The sequence below is a fragment of the Hemicordylus capensis genome, chromosome 3, assembly GCF_027244095.1.
Source record: "Hemicordylus capensis ecotype Gifberg chromosome 3, rHemCap1.1.pri, whole genome shotgun sequence".
NCBI lineage: Eukaryota > Metazoa > Chordata > Lepidosauria > Squamata > Cordylidae > Hemicordylus > Hemicordylus capensis.
This window is the reverse complement of record NC_069659.1, coordinates 140344424-140361489: the sequence shown is the minus strand read 5'-3', so window position 1 is coordinate 140361489 and position 17066 is coordinate 140344424. Positions and strand designations below refer to the sequence as shown.

Sequence of the window (17066 nt, the reverse complement as noted above, 5' to 3'; positions counted from 1 at the left end):
AGACAGGATGGCAGGCATGTTAGTATTTTTGTGGGTCTTGGGAGTTGAGTGAGTGAGTCAACACTATCCAGAAGAATAAATGTGGCAGGGCTTTAGATATGTCCCTTCAATCAGTGGCCAGGAGTTGCTCTGACTACATTTGAGCAGGCCTGCACAACATAAGGCCCAAGGGCTGGATCCAGCCTGCAGGGTCTCTTTTTTTGCTGGCCACAGAGGTGTTCTAATGTGTTTTTGTGCCTGAGGCAAGGTGCAAAATGCTGCCTTGTCCCATGGCGGTCAACCTGAAAGCAACAGCGATTCAGGCAGAGAAGAGGACTTGGCATTTGTTTAGGGCTGGAATGCTCTCCAGGTGCCCAACTGACTGAGCAAGGGCAGGGCCTATTTTCTGGCTCCTATGCTTGGTTAAAACTTGACGGGGAGGAAGCTCCACGAGTAACTAATAATTGCTTTACATTAAAATGGATTATTTATTTATTTATTTTATTGTTAAATTTATATACCGCCTTTCATTTAAAACAATCCCAAAGGGGTTTCTTGAAAATATTAATGAATCATTCACTGAAAATTGATCTTGGCCCCTGTACACCAAGTCATGGTTGATTCCAGCCCATTAGAGCATTTGAGTTGTGCAGCCCTGCATTAGAGTGAGGTAATTGTTGGTTGGAATGCTCTATTACTGTGGGACCATTATTTGCCTGGCCGTCAATTTAGCCTAAAAAATCCAAGACCTCTGAATGTAATCCCCACCTTTCCCAGGCTCAACCCATACATAGTACTTCTGCCTATGAGAGTCTCACTTGCTTGAAATAGAGACTGACCCTCCAAGCATGAGTTGGATACATGTGGCAGTTTGCTAGAGCTAAGCTGGAGACTAAATTCCAAGAGGGGGTGGTGTTGCTGAAGCAACACCAACCCAATATTTATTTCTGGTCTTTGCACTCCAGGATATATAGGCACTTAGGTGGCCATATTATACATCTGACAAAGTGCATTCTGGTTCATGAAAGTTTATGCCAAAATAAATTTGTATTTAATGTGCCACAGGACTCTGGATAATTTTCCCTGCCAAGAGGTAACACAGCTACCCCTGTGTATTGTAAAACACCTTTCTAAAAGCAATCATGTTGGTATTAAGGCATTTTTACTGGACACAGTAGTGGTAGGGAGAGCATAGTTAGTATAGTTTTCAAAATTCATGATGACATTTAGATAATATCTAACAGATACATTGTATATGTATAGATACTTTGTAACCTGAGTTTTGCATCACTGCTGTCCTAAGCCCATTTTGGGGGAAATAATTCCCTTGTGTTTTTTTAGTGAGAGAACCTGGTGTGCTGTACAGGTTGAGTATCCCTTATCTGGACTGCTTGGGACCAGAAGTGTTCCAGATTTCAGACTTTTCCAGATTTTGGAATATTTGCATAATGAGATATCTTGGGCATGGGATCCAAGTCTAAACACAAAAGGTTACTGTATTTTATTTTTTATTTTCTCTCTCTTAAGTCCCTCTTCTCCACCCTGCTTCCTTGTTCCTACCTGCCTCCATTACGGCCCTTTTATTTGCATGGCAAGACCCCCCCCGCCAGAGTGCTTCACATACAAGTGCGGATGGGGACTCGGCTATCTTCCCTGTGGGCCCACTCTGGGCTGCCTGCAACACCACTGCAGAGCCGGTGTTCACCGGTGCCTTTTTCCCCCTCACCAGAGGGAGGCCTCGGGAGCACGTGGATGCTGCCAATCGTCTGTTTGGCGGCGTCCGGGGAGCAGCAAAGGCCACAAGCCTATTGTGGAGAAGGTGGGGAAGCGCTCCTCTGTTTCCGCTTTTCCCAGCTACCTCTCGCCAGCCACCAACAACTGAGAGACCTGCATGCCCGCAACCCCCACTCGCCTAAGTAAGTTTTTACTACATGTTTAAAAGCAGCAAAATTGGGAATCTGCGAGCGAGTGAGTGGTGTCTGGAATTTGGAGCATTCCGGATATCGGATGTCCGGATAAGGGATACTCAACCTGAAGTGACTAAGGTTGAATTTCAATAGGACATACTATCATGTATGTGTGTTTAGGATTTGGGGAATATCTCTGTAAGATTTAGATGTAATCTTTTATTTCCATACAAGGTTGGTTATGACAGTAAATAACTATCTTCTTTCCCCAACAGATCACAGAGTTGTTAGATATTTCAATGGAGCTGGGATGTTTTCTAGCAGGAGCACTTATTTCTTCTCAGGGTCACATGGTCACAGAAGAGATTATGTCCTGTATTGAACCAATCCGTGACTTCCTTGCTATCATATTCTTTGCATCCATAGGTAACTTGTTACATACACCTACAAATGATGTTTAATTTTACCAGGGAGAAGAATGCATATTTTATAAGAACTAGGAGGAACCTAAATAGTATTGCACTTAGGGGTGAAGTCTGTTGGTACAACCTAGTTGCGATGGTGTGGTGGCACAAAATGGTAACAAATGTTCTAACTACTCAGGAGACAAAGCTCTCGGGCCAAGATTAAAAGAACTGTAAAATCCTTGAGCCCAAAGGGCTATTATACTAATTTTTCTTGATCAACCACCACCATGAAGTATGACAAGCTGCTTTTGAAACTAAAAGGACTTGCAAACACAGCTTGGCATGAGGAGCAGCTATATATATATTTTTTAAAAAGTCAGCAAGTTCACAGTTTCTGTATGAGCCTAAGTTCTTTGGATCTCAGACGGGATGTTCAGTATAAATTATCTGAAAGAAGAGGAAATTGTAAGCTTGATTGGGAGTAAAATATCATATAGGTTCTTCGATGTGGTCTCTGTCTTCTACACCTCTGGGCTTTATGCATGCACAGAGACCACATTGGGAACTTTCCAGTCTTCTTTCCCTTGATTTTGGCAGGTACCCTGCCCCCCAGTCCCTATTGGGGCTGTGCCTCTCCTCATCTCCTCAGTCTTTTGTCATCTGCACTTGTCAACTTTGCTAGGCAGGAATAGCTTTGTGGGAGGAATAGCTTTGTGTTTGGGACTTGGGAGTGGTTCCAGAGACACTGGGCAAAGGGAGCATGGTCTCCAGAAGCCAAGTCTGAAGGGAGGGAGCAAAGTGAACGGAGGCTGTTTCATATTGACAAACTAACTAGCCAGTTTTTGTTGTTGTTGCAGACTCTTATTTATTTATTTGACATATTTATATCCTGCCCCAAAATTACATCTCTGGGCGGCTCACAATAAAAGCGAGCTCTAAAAGCGAGTTCCTAGTGTTGTCTAAAAATGCATAATTACTTGGAAACAAGTACCTGTTAAACCATAGGACTTAAATTCCAAGTGAACACGTTTCTAACCTGGATGTAAATGTCATTTCAACTATTATAATGTTAATGATGCAATATAGATGAACAAAAGTACAAATTTTTGAATAAGTGTTCAGATTTTAATTTACACATAGTATAAAATTTTAAGCATACTGTATTAAAATGTTTACAAAAATAGGATTTGCTCTGTTTAGACTTAAACCATGCAAATCAGTGAAAGGGCATAATGCTTGGAGTATAGTTTTCATGTGGGGAAGCTATCTTGGTTTAGTATGATCTTGTGAGTTTTGGGGATGATTTGGTAGAAATCATTTAGGAATTACAGCGGTCTAATTTAGATGCTAATGTCTTTCAGACATGAAAGAAGCATGCAAAATTCCAGAGAGAATCAATATTATCAGTACTCCTTAAAACAGCAAGATGTTAATAGAGGCAAACCTTTGTATTATAATTAAATAAATAAAGGAGGTAGAGCTAGATAATCAATGCCTAGTTTGTTCCAATATGGTAGGCGGTGGTGCTTCTGGATATCATTATCTACTTATGCTATCATGCCCCCAAGACATTTTTTTGAACAGAACTTGGTCTCATGAATGCCTTTCTCAGTTAACACAGCTTTCTTCAACAGGAAGATTTCCTGTTGCTGTTTTTGAAGCTAAAAAGTCCTAGTGAGCTAAAATGGATAGCTTAGAGGTGGCAGATATTTAGGTAGTCAGAAATGGTTAATAAAGATATGCCAGACTATGTACTGCCATGTTCAGTTTATAGAGTTTTTATTAAAGCCAGTAGAAAATTGACTAAAAGTATCTGGCAACTTTTTAAAAGGCACTGAAGACACATTTATTCACCCAGGCTTTTAATTAGATTTATGGTTTAAATTTTTAATGCTGGTTTAAAATGATTTTACTGTTAATGTTTTTAATGTTTAAATGATTTTAATTGTTTGATTTAGTTTTGATTTTAACTGTTAAATTGATTTTAATTGTTTTTATTTGTTGTTAACTGCCCTGAGCAATTTTGGAGGGGTGGTATATAAATCAAATGAATAAATAAAAATTAGGATCTAGAATTTGAAATTTGGAAAGAAAGAAAAAAAGCCTAGACAGAAAAAAAATTAAGCACTGCTATCACAGTGCATTGACCTACAGGAATAAACCTTAATTGGTGTAGGAGTGTAATATTGTCAGCTTAAGACAAAAATAATGGGTTGGGGGAAATGTCTTTTGAGGTACAGTCTTGCAGAAATATGAAAAATAGTTAATGGCAAAATGTTCAGATAAGCTCATTCAGTATTTCATAAATATGGCGTGTATTATGCATAATTTATCACATGAAATTATACTGCTTGATATACTTTGAAACCTTTTAATCTATTTTCACTTTTACGTGAACACATTACCAATATTAGAGATGGAGCTCCACACTAATGCACCCTAAAATATTGGAGTATATATGAGTTTTTGGAAGCTTGTAAATTCAAGAGAAAATAAAGCTGAAAATAGAAACCATCAACACAGCAGTAACACGAGAGGTTTTGCTTTCTGAGCTTAGAAACAGTGACCCATGTGTTGCACAGCATAACATGGGCAGTACCAATGGACCGACATGCTGGCAAAGCGCAATACTTCAAGTAGCACACCAGCATTCTGGAAGCACTAATTAGCATAGTAACATATCACTAATGATAAACCCTCATCCTTTAGAGAAAAAGCTTAGGAAATAAAGATTGATGATTAACACATTCTTTCCTTTCTCTGAATTGGCTATATGACACTTCTGTAAAGGTAAAGTGTACCATCAAGTCGGTGTCGACTCCTGGCGACTGCAGAGCCCTGTGGTTGTATTTGGTAGAATACAGGAGGGGTTAACCACTGCAGTATGAGTATCTCCCAAGCAGTATGAGATGGTGCCTTTCAACATCTTCCTATATCACTGTTGCCTGATATAGGTGTTCCCTATAGTCTGGAAAACATACCAGCAGGGATTCAAACCGGCAACCTCTGGCTTGCTAGTTGAGTCATTTCCCTGCTGCGCCATTAGGTGGCTTGACACTTCTGTAGCCAAACCTTATTAGCTACCTAGTATCACAGTAATCATCATAAAAAATCAGCTGGGATCACTTTACCAGTAAGCCAGTGGCAAAGCAGCAGACTGGTGAAATAAGCAGTTCTTCCTTCAGCTTTAAACACGTTCTATGTACAAGACGAATGGAAGGTGGTGGGGCATAATATACTATAACTTTCACTACTCCTCCAGATCGCTTTCAGGCTGAAAATGTTTGCATGCAAACACTGGATGCAGTTTATTTTAAAAGGCTGTTCTGAAATAATGAGTGAAATGCTTTTTAGAAGAAGAAATATTGCATAAGAGTTGTTCTTCCAGTTTAGGCCTCTCCTGGGGTGGGTGGGGGGGAATGTCCTCCCCAAACTCTTGCCTTTTTTTTTTTTTTGCAGTGCCTTTTCATCTCTAATTGTAGGGCAAAATTTATTTTTATTTAACATATTTGTATACTGCCCAAAATGCAAGTCTCTGGATGGTTTACAAAAAAAACCTCCAAAACCAAATACAAATAACAAATAAAAAGGTTAAAACACTGATTGATTGATGTTAAGTCGGTGTTGACTCTTAGCGACCACATAGATTCTCTCCAGGATGATCTGTCTTTAACTTGGACTTTAAGGTCTCTCAGTGGTGCACTCACTGCTGTCATAATCAAGTCCATCCACCCTGCTGCTGGCCATCCTCTTCCCAGCATTATGGACTTCTCAAGGGAACTGGGTTTTCGCATAATATGTCTAAAGTATGATAGTTTGAACCTGGTCATTTGTGCCTTGAGTGAAAATTCTGGATTGATTTGTTCTATGATCCATCTGTTTGTTTTTCCTGGCTGTCTATGATATCCTCAAAAGTCTTCCCTAGCACCAAAGTTCAAAAGCGTCAATACGTTTTCTATCTTGCTTCTTCAAAGTCCAGCTTTCGCATTCAGAGAGTGTCACGGGAAAAACCATTGTCTGAACTATTCTAATCTTTGTAGGTATAGACACCTCACGGCATCTAAATATCCTTTCCAAGGCATTCATTGCAACCCTATCAAGTGCTAGTCTGTGGTGTATTTCTTGACTGCTGGATCCTTTACTGTTGATGGCCTATCCTAAAGGTCACAAGCTTATCCACCACTTCAGTGTCTTCATTATCATATTTGAGGCTGGTTGCTGTACCTGTTGTCATTAGTTTAGTCTTCTTTACATTTAATTGTAGTCCCAGTTTTGCTCTGTGCTCCCTGACTTTCATTACTAGAGCTTGCAGATCATCTGCAATCTCCGCTATCAGAGTGGTGTCATCAGCATAGCACAGGTGTTATGTTTTTTCCTCCAACTTTAAGATGTTTCTTCCTTCAGCTTTAAAGCCATGCTCATCTTCTTCCAATCCAGCTTCTCTCAGTATATGTTTAGCATATACATTTAATAAATAAGGAGAAAGTATGCAGGCTTGTCTTACTCCTTTGCCAATCTGGAACCAGTCTGTTTCACCATGTTCCGTCTGGACTGTGGCTTCCTGTCCTGTGTGTAAGTTACTCATAAGAACAAAGAAATGTTCTGGGACGCCCATTTTCTTAAAGACATTCCACAACTTGACATGGTCGACACAATCTAAGGCTTTTCTGTAGTCAATAAAGCACATATTGACTTCTTGCTGGTATTCTTTGGCTTTCTCAGTTATCCAGTGTGCATCAGCAATGATATCTATTGTTCCTCAGCTTTTTTTGAAACCAGCTTGAACATCCGGCATTTCCCTTTCCACGTAGGGCTCTAATCTGCCTTGGATGACCCTGAGCGTTATTTTGCTAGCATGTGAAATTAAGGATATTGTGCGATGGTTTGCATAATCTGTTAAGTCTCTTTTCTTTGGTATGGGTATGTAGACTGATCTTCCAATCTGTTTGTCACTGTGTCATTCTCCAGATTTGCTGGCATAGTTTGGTTAGAACTTTGACTGATTCTTCCTCTGTTCTCTGCATATTTCTGCCATATTTCTGTAGCTATGTTAAAACTAGAGGTGCACTTAGGGAATTTTGAGCCTGGACCTAAAGGCCTTTGGAGCCCCCCCCCCCCGAAAATCAAGCATCATCATGCTCGGCTGGCTGACCACACCACCTGGGACAGATTAAAGAAGATTTGGGGGGCCCCAGGGGCTATGCAGGCCCCGGACTTCAGCCCCAAAGTCCAGGAGTAAGAGCGCCTTTGGTTAAAACTATTTAAACAGTATCTGATTAAAAGCCTGGATGAACAAATGTGACTTGGCTGCCTTTTAAAAAGTTGTAAGAGATGGGGAGGCTCTTTTTTCAGCAGGGAGCATGTTCCAAAGCCTCAGGGCAGCAACAGAGAAGGCTCATCCCTGTTAGCCACCAGATGAGTTGGTGGCAACAGCAGACGAACCTCTCCTGATGATCTCAGTTGGCAGTGGAGCTCATATTAAAGAAGATGTTCTCTTAAATACCCTGTGCCTAAGCTGTTTAGGGCTTTATAGGTTATAACCAGCACCTTGTATTTTGCCCATACTTGCAGCCAGTGTAGCTCAAAATAAAACCATCCAGAACATTTTTTTTTTAAATCATGTGGCAGAATTTTATATAACCATATGAAAGTTGCCTGTTGGGATTTAATTATGTTCTTAAATGTTTTACAATTACTAGAAAAACATATAATGAAGGTAAGACAGTTGTTTGGTTTTTGTCTTACAGGCCTTCATGTCTTCCCTACGTTTGTAATATATGAACTCACAGTCTTGCTGTTTCTTACACTTTCTGTGGTAATAATGAAGGTATTGGTTTTAATATTTTATAATACAACTAGTTGGTTACTAAATACAGATCAATATGGTGTACATATTATATTTGATGATCAAGATGTTCCACACTGAGGTTATTAAATATGAGGGTACACTTGTGCATTCAATTCCTCAGTGAAAAGCAACCAAGCCCAAACCTAACTGAAGATTTATTTGCAGTCTACAGCTGGCAGATATGGCCAAACATAACTACTCCCATTTGCTCTGGGCTTTCAGAAATTATCTGTTTGCTCCTCCTCTCGGAAGCCCGTGTGTGTGTATAACTACATACACAAGTGTATTCATTCTGTACTTCATACAGATGAGTTCTATATGTTGACATTCTGCTGCTTCATACAGGTCACTTGAGGGCACAAACTGTTTTTGTTTTAAATTGGGACCTGACCACAGGGCTCTATTCTAAGCTCTGATGATGCTGAATGCTGAAAATACGATCCAAGCTAAAGGGATTATAAAGTAATTGTGTTTAATATACTACTAATGGTATTGCTACTAATAGTGTGAAACACTAGATTTGCTTATCCTTACTTGTTAAACATATTTTCTATATTTTTTCTTTATACCAGGATTGATTTAAAAAAATCAATTTTAAATCAGATTTTTAAAATTTAAACTGGATTTTAATTTAAAAAAACAATTAATAAAAAAGAGCCTAGGTCAAAGATATCTTTGTGAGTATTAATCATAACTTTTAATTCTGTAAACATGTTTAGAGCAGTATATGGGGATGAGAGATAACAGACCTGATCAATCCTATTCTGAAGGTGTTGTACATGTAGCGCACAGTCAAGCCCCACCCCCTCCCCAGCCATTTCTCAAAGTGCAATAACAGAGGTGGTCAATAAATGGAGGATTTGGGAGGATGGAGTAGACCTGAGTGAGGAGGAGTTATTATAAATGTAAGGGATGCAGCGCTGGGAATAAAAAGCAAAAACAAAAGTGAACGGAACACATTCATGCAATCCTGAAAGAAACTGGAAAGAAAGTGTATCCTCCATTGTAGAAGGTAAACACTTAGCATGGCAGCAGGCTTTAAAAGAGATGCCATTTGGGAATATTTTAATGAAGTTTCTGTGGGTAAGACAGGCATGTGTGCGAAATGCAAATAGTGCAACAAAGAATGTAAGGCCTAGTTGCCCAAATATAACAGCATTATAAGTGTGTACCTACGACTTAAAAATGAAATCTACATCTACTGTATCTCTCAATATGTATTAAGGTTATGTTAGACAAGAAGAATGTACTTTTACTAGAAAATGATTTTCCTGTTTAGTGATTTAAATAATTAAAATCAAGTCTTTCTGTGCAGCAGTTTAAATTGTGGTTTAAATCAAATCAACCCTGCTTTATACAAAGACAAGCTATCTTTAACACGATCAGAAATGTCAATGATGGTGAAAGTGTTACAAATCCCAAGCAAACTGGTTATCTGTCTTGTTTATATATATTTCTCCAAGGTGTACCCGTCGCTAATCTTGTAAGCAGCTGCCTGGATAGCGACAGGGACGGGGAAAGAAAATGGTGGCGGGTGGGCGGGAAAGTGCCGGCCAAACTGGCTGAGGAGGTGAACCGCCCCCGTCAGCACCCGGGGAGGAAAAACGGACTGGGGATGAAGGAAGGGGGGATGAAGATGGGGAGGAGAGACAAGGAGAACTGGGGTGCAGATGTTCTGTGCTGGATCAGCTAGTGTATATATAATTCTCTAAGGTGTACCCATGGCTAATCCTGTGCGTAGCAGCTCTCACAAGAGTTCACAAGCAGAAGCACCGTGGTGACTGGGCAGTGGAAATTCAATATGCAGATAGGGAGGAGGAGCCTGTGATGATCTTGATTGTAGAGGAGAGGAATGAAAGATAGATAGATAGATAGATAGATAGATGGCAGGGGTCTGCGAAGAGAGGGGTCATGAGGGAGGAAATAGCCCCTTCAGCAGAAGGAAGCTGCCACTGTATGAATTAGATGAGGAAACAAGATGAACGAGATCTGTTAACTGAGGAAGGAAGAGAGAGAAAGAAGAGAGTGGGAGAGACAAAGAAGGAAGGTATGGGCCTGAGCCTGTCAGTGGCTTGAGGGGAATGAGCGGCCATGGCGGCGCCTACTAACAGCAAGGAAGGGCCCATTCAATCACTACTGCTGTTTGGGGCTACTGAGGCCAGTGGCGCAGGCAGGCAGGCAAGGGACGGGCCCAGGCCTGTCAGCGGGGCCGTGGCAGCAGCGAGGAAGGGCCTGGTCAACTGCTACTGCGGCTCCTGTGGGGAGGAGCAGGGCTTGGGTGAGGAGGTCCCTGGGGATAGGGGGCTGCAGCTTGGCCAATAGGTGCTAGCAACACTGCAGCTGAGACCAAGAGAGGTGAGGGGGTGTGGAGTAAGGGGATGGAGGAGTGACCAAGAGGGGTGAGGAGGAAGCAACGGTATGGAAGAGGAGGAGCAGGAGTGTGGCTCAGGTGAGGGTGGAGAGATATCTGAGGTGAGGGGGCTGTGGCAGGGGGTGAGGAGAGCAATCCAGTACTTATGTGCAGATTCTGTGCTGTTCACGGGTTAAGTAAGTTTTTCTTATTTCACAGGCTTATATACGTTCTTGTTAGGCTACCCTTCTTTCTAAATCAGCATTGCAAGTGAGACCTCATGTGTTTTGAAGTCCCTGCCCCATTCTCCCAACTGTGTTCCATGAGCCCCCTGAAAAACTGTAGTTGGCCATTCATTGTGATTTAAATGTATTAAATTAAATTTTATGCCATAAACACATTATTACATTTCCTTTTCTATTTGGAGAGAATAGTGTAGAGTTTCTCTCCATGCTGTGTTCCACCAGTGTGCTGCTTTTTTAAAAAAAGAGATTTAATTTGCTTGACTACTTTACTGTATTTTTTTAAAATAATTTTGTCTTGCAAAGTTTTTTCTTGCAGTACTTGTCCTTTCTATGATTCTTCCAAAGAGCAGCCAGTACATCAAATGGATTGTATCAGCAGGTTTAGCTCAAGTTAGCGAGTTCTCCTTTGTTTTGGGAAGCAGAGCACGCCGAGCAGGGATAATTTCTCGAGAGGTGAGCTATGACATCATATAAAGAGAAGTTTGAATTTTTCTACATTTTGAAGTATATAATAAAACTGATAGTTAAATTAAGTAATGCTGAGAAAAGATATATGCAGTTTTGCAACCTTCTCTGGTTTTTGTTTAAACCAAAAGTAGCTTGAGGGGCTGTGAGTTTCAGTAGATGAGTGATCTTCACTATTTTTCAAGCAGGGGACATTGGGGTAAATAACCTTCAATGTGAAAGCCATTTCTCACCATGCTGAGCTCCACATAGTACTGTGCTTTTCTAAGTGCTGAGAAGGCCATTTGAGAGAGTGTAGCCCACTCTTAAAAGCTTTAGGAAGAAAGCACTGGAAAGGGCTATACTTCCCAGAACTCTGTGCATGCTTTCCATGATGGTACAAGGGCTCAAGAGGACTCTGCCCAGCACTGGAGGGCTCCTTTAAGGGAAACAAAGTGAAGCTATGGTTGTCTCTGCATGATACCAGGGGGGATTATGCAGAGTATTCAGCTTTGGCCAAAGTTTCACACAGTCCTGTTAAACAATGAGTCAGAATGCCACACTTAGGGTAAATGCAGGCCCGGCCTGACAGTGAAGAACACTGCAGTAGAGGCAGAGGTGCAGCTAGATAATTTTGGATCCTGGATTTAGTGGTCTTACAGGTGTTCTGCTTGCCAAATAAGCATCCTCCCCTTCCTCTCACACACCATGGCTTCACATAATATTCTTGAGTTCACAACTCCATATATATATTATGGATTGCCATATTATGCCATATTATGGATTGGGCTAAGAAAGTGGAACACTTTACCTTTTTTTATGAAGGCAAAGGGCAGATTCCTCCACATGGGGGTGGCATGATGGTCCGGTTGGGGAGGGGGACAGAATGCTTCAGTTCCAGAAGTGCGAAAAAAATAATAATTCAAAGTTGTATTAAAAACCAATAGACTGGCCAATCTGTTTCAGATTAAATATATGGAGTCACCCCACCCTGCCCTACATCTGTACCTGATATCAAATCCCTATGCCATACCAATCCAGAAATATAGAAAAGTGGGGAATAACTCACACAGTTTCCATGCTTTCCAATGAGGATGAAGCAGGCACAGGCTTCTCAGACTAAGGAGGCAGGGCAGAGGGCATGCACAACACTCTGGTATCTGTAGCCAGTGCTGGTTGCTCTGCCTCTGCACTCTGCCTTCTTCCTTCTCTGCACCCTTGCAGCTATGCTGCAGAACTTCGGAGGCAGACAGGCCTCTACAAGCCCCACCCACCTGATCATTGGGTGGGGAGGTGATGGAGTAGCAGCCCCAGCCTGCACTGGCAACACAGGCAGAGAGCCTCTTAGTCTCCTGATGGCCAGTGCTGCCAGTGGGCTTTCGCCTTGTGCATGGGGGAGATCCTGAAGCCCATGCTGGCTGCAGCTCATGGAGATGATTCGCAGCACTAGGATCTCCTGGCTGCAATGGCAAGAGAGTGGCAGTGCTGGGGCTGGGTGGCAGCTGACCCACCTGTCTGCACTGCCTTGTGAGGGAGAGAGTGGACTAGGAAACCTTTGTATGCTGGTGGCGGCTCTGGCACAACAGTCCTACATGATATGCTGGGCCCCAGAGACAGCAGGGGCTGCTATCACCCACCACTTCCGCACTGGTGGGAATGGCGCCTCTTGAGTAGAGGAACGGTGGAAGTGGAAGAAGAGGAGATGGCTAGCACTTTATCTCCAGCTGGTTTTCCACTGACAGCTGGCCCTACACAAAACTTCTGCACGATAGGACTTTATTGCTTAAAGTCCCACCACAGTCCTTGCTTTATTACTCAGTGTCAGCCACCCCCTCTCCTCAAGTCTCTCAGCTCACCCAACCGCTGCTCACTCCCTCAGCTCCAACCACTGGCCTCTGATGCCCTGCCAAGTCTCCTCATGAGGAGGATGGCCAAGCCGGGGCGGGGTAGAGTATCAAGGGCCATTCATGCAGGCCGGATGGGAAGCCCCGGCTTGGCCGTCTCCCTCATGAGGAGGCTCGGTGAGGTGTCGGAGGTTGGCGGTTGGAGCTGAGGGAGCCGTGGCACTGCTCTTTCTTTGGCCCTCCTGCTCCTCCTTGGCAGCAGCTGCCCCTCCACCCGCTCCTCAGCCTCCTCCTCCGTGCCTTTTCTCTCTCCTGCCGAGTGTTGTCAAAACTCTCGTGAGGTGTGCCGCGTACCACAGGATTTGTTATGTTACAGTACTAGCAAATATACTATTAGAATGATTGGATAGATTTCTCATTCTCCTTTGACCTCTCTACTGGTTCCATGACAGAGTTTTTGGTTGATCTATTTTGATGGTACAGTGAATTATGGCAAATAGAGATGGTGGCTTCTCTAACTGGCTAATAAGTAAGTTGGGCAGCATAAGGCTAGGCAGCTGCATTCTAATGAAGACTCTGTCATTATAGAATTTGGTTTAAAGCAGTGATTCTCAAACTTGGGTCCTCAGGTGTTATTGGACTTCAACTCCCATAATCCCCAACCAAAGGCCACTGAGGCTGGGGATTATGGGAGTTGAAGTCCAATAACACCTGAGGACCCAAGTTTGAGAATCACTGGTTTAAAGTGTGCAAGTATGCCATACATATGATGGTATCTGAACAAGTATGCCATACATATGATGCAAATTGCTTGAGTAGTGAATCCTGTGATGAAAATCAACTGCCAACACAATCCTTCTTGAACTGCTGTGATATCCCATAATTATGATCTGTATCTATTTTGAAAACTGCATTTGCCTGTTAGCTGATACTGTATCAGAAGTAGATAGGAATGGTCTCTTTGCATGTGGTACTTCTATGTATGATATGGTAGCTACTGTTTGAATACTTAATATTTTAATACAAATAAATGTTTACATCCATCATGATTGAAGGCATGCATTTGAAAATACCATGGCCAAAGTGCTGCAAGGCATCAAGAGCCCAAAGATTTTCAAAAGCTGGCTTACGATAATCTTTAAATATGGCATCATAATTATGGACAGAACAGCCTGGTGATAGAACAGGTGCTCACATGTAAAGCAAGGCTGGAAGGACCCTAGAGTGCAAACTAAAATAATTCTTCTGTCAATGGTGCTGAACAACAGTTTGAGTTAGTACCAGGCAGTTTTGTGTGAATTAAATTTCAGACTGAGAATACTGTAAAGTGCAATATGTTTACCATATATGAATATTGCATTTGTTACAAGTAACTAAATATTGAAATTAATGTCAGACCCTTTGGGATCATGGTATTTCAAATATAATTCCTCAGACTGAACATGTCTACCTGCAACACAAGAATATCTCTTTCGCTAGATCCATTAAGTTAAACTGTTAAAAATGCTTAATGTGTCCTTGATTTGTAAGGAAAGGAGAGGTGAACTAAAATTAATATTTTGATTCCCAACTTCCAGGTCTACCTCCTTATATTGAGTGTGACGACTCTAAGCCTGTTGCTTGCACCAGCACTCTGGAAAGCTGCAATTATGAAATGTGTACCAAGACCTGAAAGACGATTAAGTTCATGAAGATGTTTAGTACAGAAGCTTCCATGAAGGAAACATCTTTATACACATTGCATTTCTTATGCGGAAAACAGAAATAGTTTTGTTTCCTCTATTCCTGAGCCTTACATATTTCACTTTATGAAACAAAATACAACATATTTCACAATAGATATACTGGTATTAGGATATGGAAATAACATTTGTGGTGAAGGGTTATGCAAAAGTTTGCTTTTAATAGTCTACAGATCTAATAGACTGATGTGCCTTTTTGAGTATTATTTTCAATCACTGCAGAGAAGTTAATTAACACTATGGTGCCTGTGGTACTGTTCAAGAACTCTGTAATGTTAGTTTCCTAACATCAGCCAAAAAGTGTGTGTTCCATGCTGTAACTTTTTCAATCAAAAACTGCCACCCTCTAAAGTATATTTAAAATTAATATTTTTAACAAAAATGGTATTTCCTCTAATTGATACAATGGGCAGCCTCCAGACTGCTGCTCTTGTCACCAGAAGCTTCTTCTGTTCAAAAAGGAACTTCCTCTGATGGAGCACAGTTTCATAAAACCTGTTCCCATTGTAATTCTTGTAACTTCGATTTTTCTGCCATTTAAAAATTATGCTGTGATCAGAAATTATTTCTCAGTATGGATATGTAATCAAAACATTTTGTGCTGATCAGCGAATTCTTAAAAACCAAAACATAAGACAAAATTAAAAATATTTTTGGAGCATTCCTTTTGTTTTCTCTCTCTACCTATCTAGCAAGAAGGAAAAACTGTGACACACTAAGTAAACATTTTGAATGTCCCTGTGTCATTAAATTGACAGAATAAAGATGAATATGTAAAGAATGTTCAACTACCACACTGCCAAAAAATAAAAATCTAACATTAAAAATGTCCTTTAAAAATCATAGTGGTTTCTCAGCTTGATTAAGCAATGCTTACATCATTTTCAGGTGCAAGTGGACTTTAGTAAAATTTACAGATTAATGTAATTACTCTTCAGTTTTTCTATTAACAAGTAGGCAACCTGTTCTTCAAAGTACAGAAAGCTATTAAAATGAATACCAGCAACCTGAATCTGTAAAAAAAGATTTTCTGCTGAGCTTTTGGGACTCCCACCTCCCACCCACCCAATACCTTTTTACTCGCACAGAAATTTAACTTCAACTGAAGGGCTTTTAACTCAGACATGTTTCTACCTTTAAAACAGTCGACTTTTACAATATACTATGTTGCAACGGTTGTAGGGATATTGCTGAGGCTGCTTCCGTTGTTCCCCTATTTTCTTTGTAGTTTGTTTTAAGGGTGTGTAACATCCAAGACAACATCAAGTACAACTGTGGTGCATGGAAACTACCTGCTGTGAGAACTGAAAGGGGAGGGCAGTGACAAATCAAATTGTTCTGTTAATGCCACCTCCTGTCGTTAGTTACACAGTCACTCAAATTGTTCTGGGCTACCTATCCAAAGAGATCTGCTGTGTAAGTAGATTCCTAAATTTATATAGGCTCAGGACAGCACTGAATTCTTATTGCCCAAGTAAGGCAAAATGCGGTTTAATGGAAAATGAAGCCAATCATAGCTGTGTCTGCCTGGAGTGGACCCATTCACATTGGAGGCTATTGTTCCCTTGTGATTCTTCTTTCTGTTCTGTCCCTTATCCATAGTACTTCTTTCACCACGGTCTTCATTTTGCTTTCCACTTTGCTGTCCCCAAAATAGTCTCCTAGGCTTACTGCCGAATCTGTTGCTTCTGAAATGTCCATAACATAACCTTCGCTGTCCGCTTTATACATCTGATTGCTAGGCTCTTGGGGTGGGGGTGGGGGTGGGGGGAATGCATGCTGCAAGAAACTTGAACTCCAATCTTGTGCGTATATATTTACTTAATATTAAATTAAGGCAACGGGACTTCAGACGCCTATATAAATAGCCTACATTACACTCCACAAGCCAGTTTTGAAACAAACGACTAGGGCAAGAAAATAATGGTTTAACTCTTTTGGGTGGGTGGGAGCGAGAGAGAAGATACGGGAGTTCCGAGGTTTCGCTCAACGGCTCTATGATTACATGCCTGTTCTCCACTTAGGAGCGAGGGCGTGATTATAACACTGGCAGTCTCTCCCCCCCCCCCCTTATCTTTGTAATGCCTTAAGTCTTTCAGGGTTAAGAGCTTGCAAACATATAGCAAAATCCAACCAGCCGCTTTCTCAACCAACAGCCGCCATTCTCGGCTCACTCTTTAGCTTCCCGCGCACTCACTCCAGAGAAGGAGAAAGGCGTGGTGGAATCTGGAAGGCGCGAAAATCTTGCGCATGCGCGCATTCTCCGACGACAACCCGGTAGGCTGGCTCAGCAAGCGTAT

The 17066-nt window shown here is 41.5% G+C and overlaps 1 protein-coding gene across 3 annotated transcripts in view; it reads left to right on the top strand.

Annotated features, from left to right (window-relative positions):
- Positions 1 to 15609, top strand: part of TMCO3 (transmembrane and coiled-coil domains 3) — a 48041-nt gene extending 32432 nt beyond the window's left edge. For all 3 annotated transcript variants that reach the window (XM_053308185.1, XM_053308184.1, XM_053308186.1), the window contains exons 10-13: positions 2162 to 2312; positions 8041 to 8120; positions 11040 to 11189; positions 14602 to 15609. In XM_053308185.1, coding sequence (XP_053164160.1) covers positions 2162 to 2312; positions 8041 to 8120; positions 11040 to 11189; positions 14602 to 14715 — 495 coding nt within the window. In that variant the 3' untranslated portion in view covers positions 14716 to 15609. The remainder of the gene's footprint in view (positions 1 to 2161; positions 2313 to 8040; positions 8121 to 11039; positions 11190 to 14601) is intronic.
- Positions 15610 to 17066: the final 1457 nt, after the last annotated feature.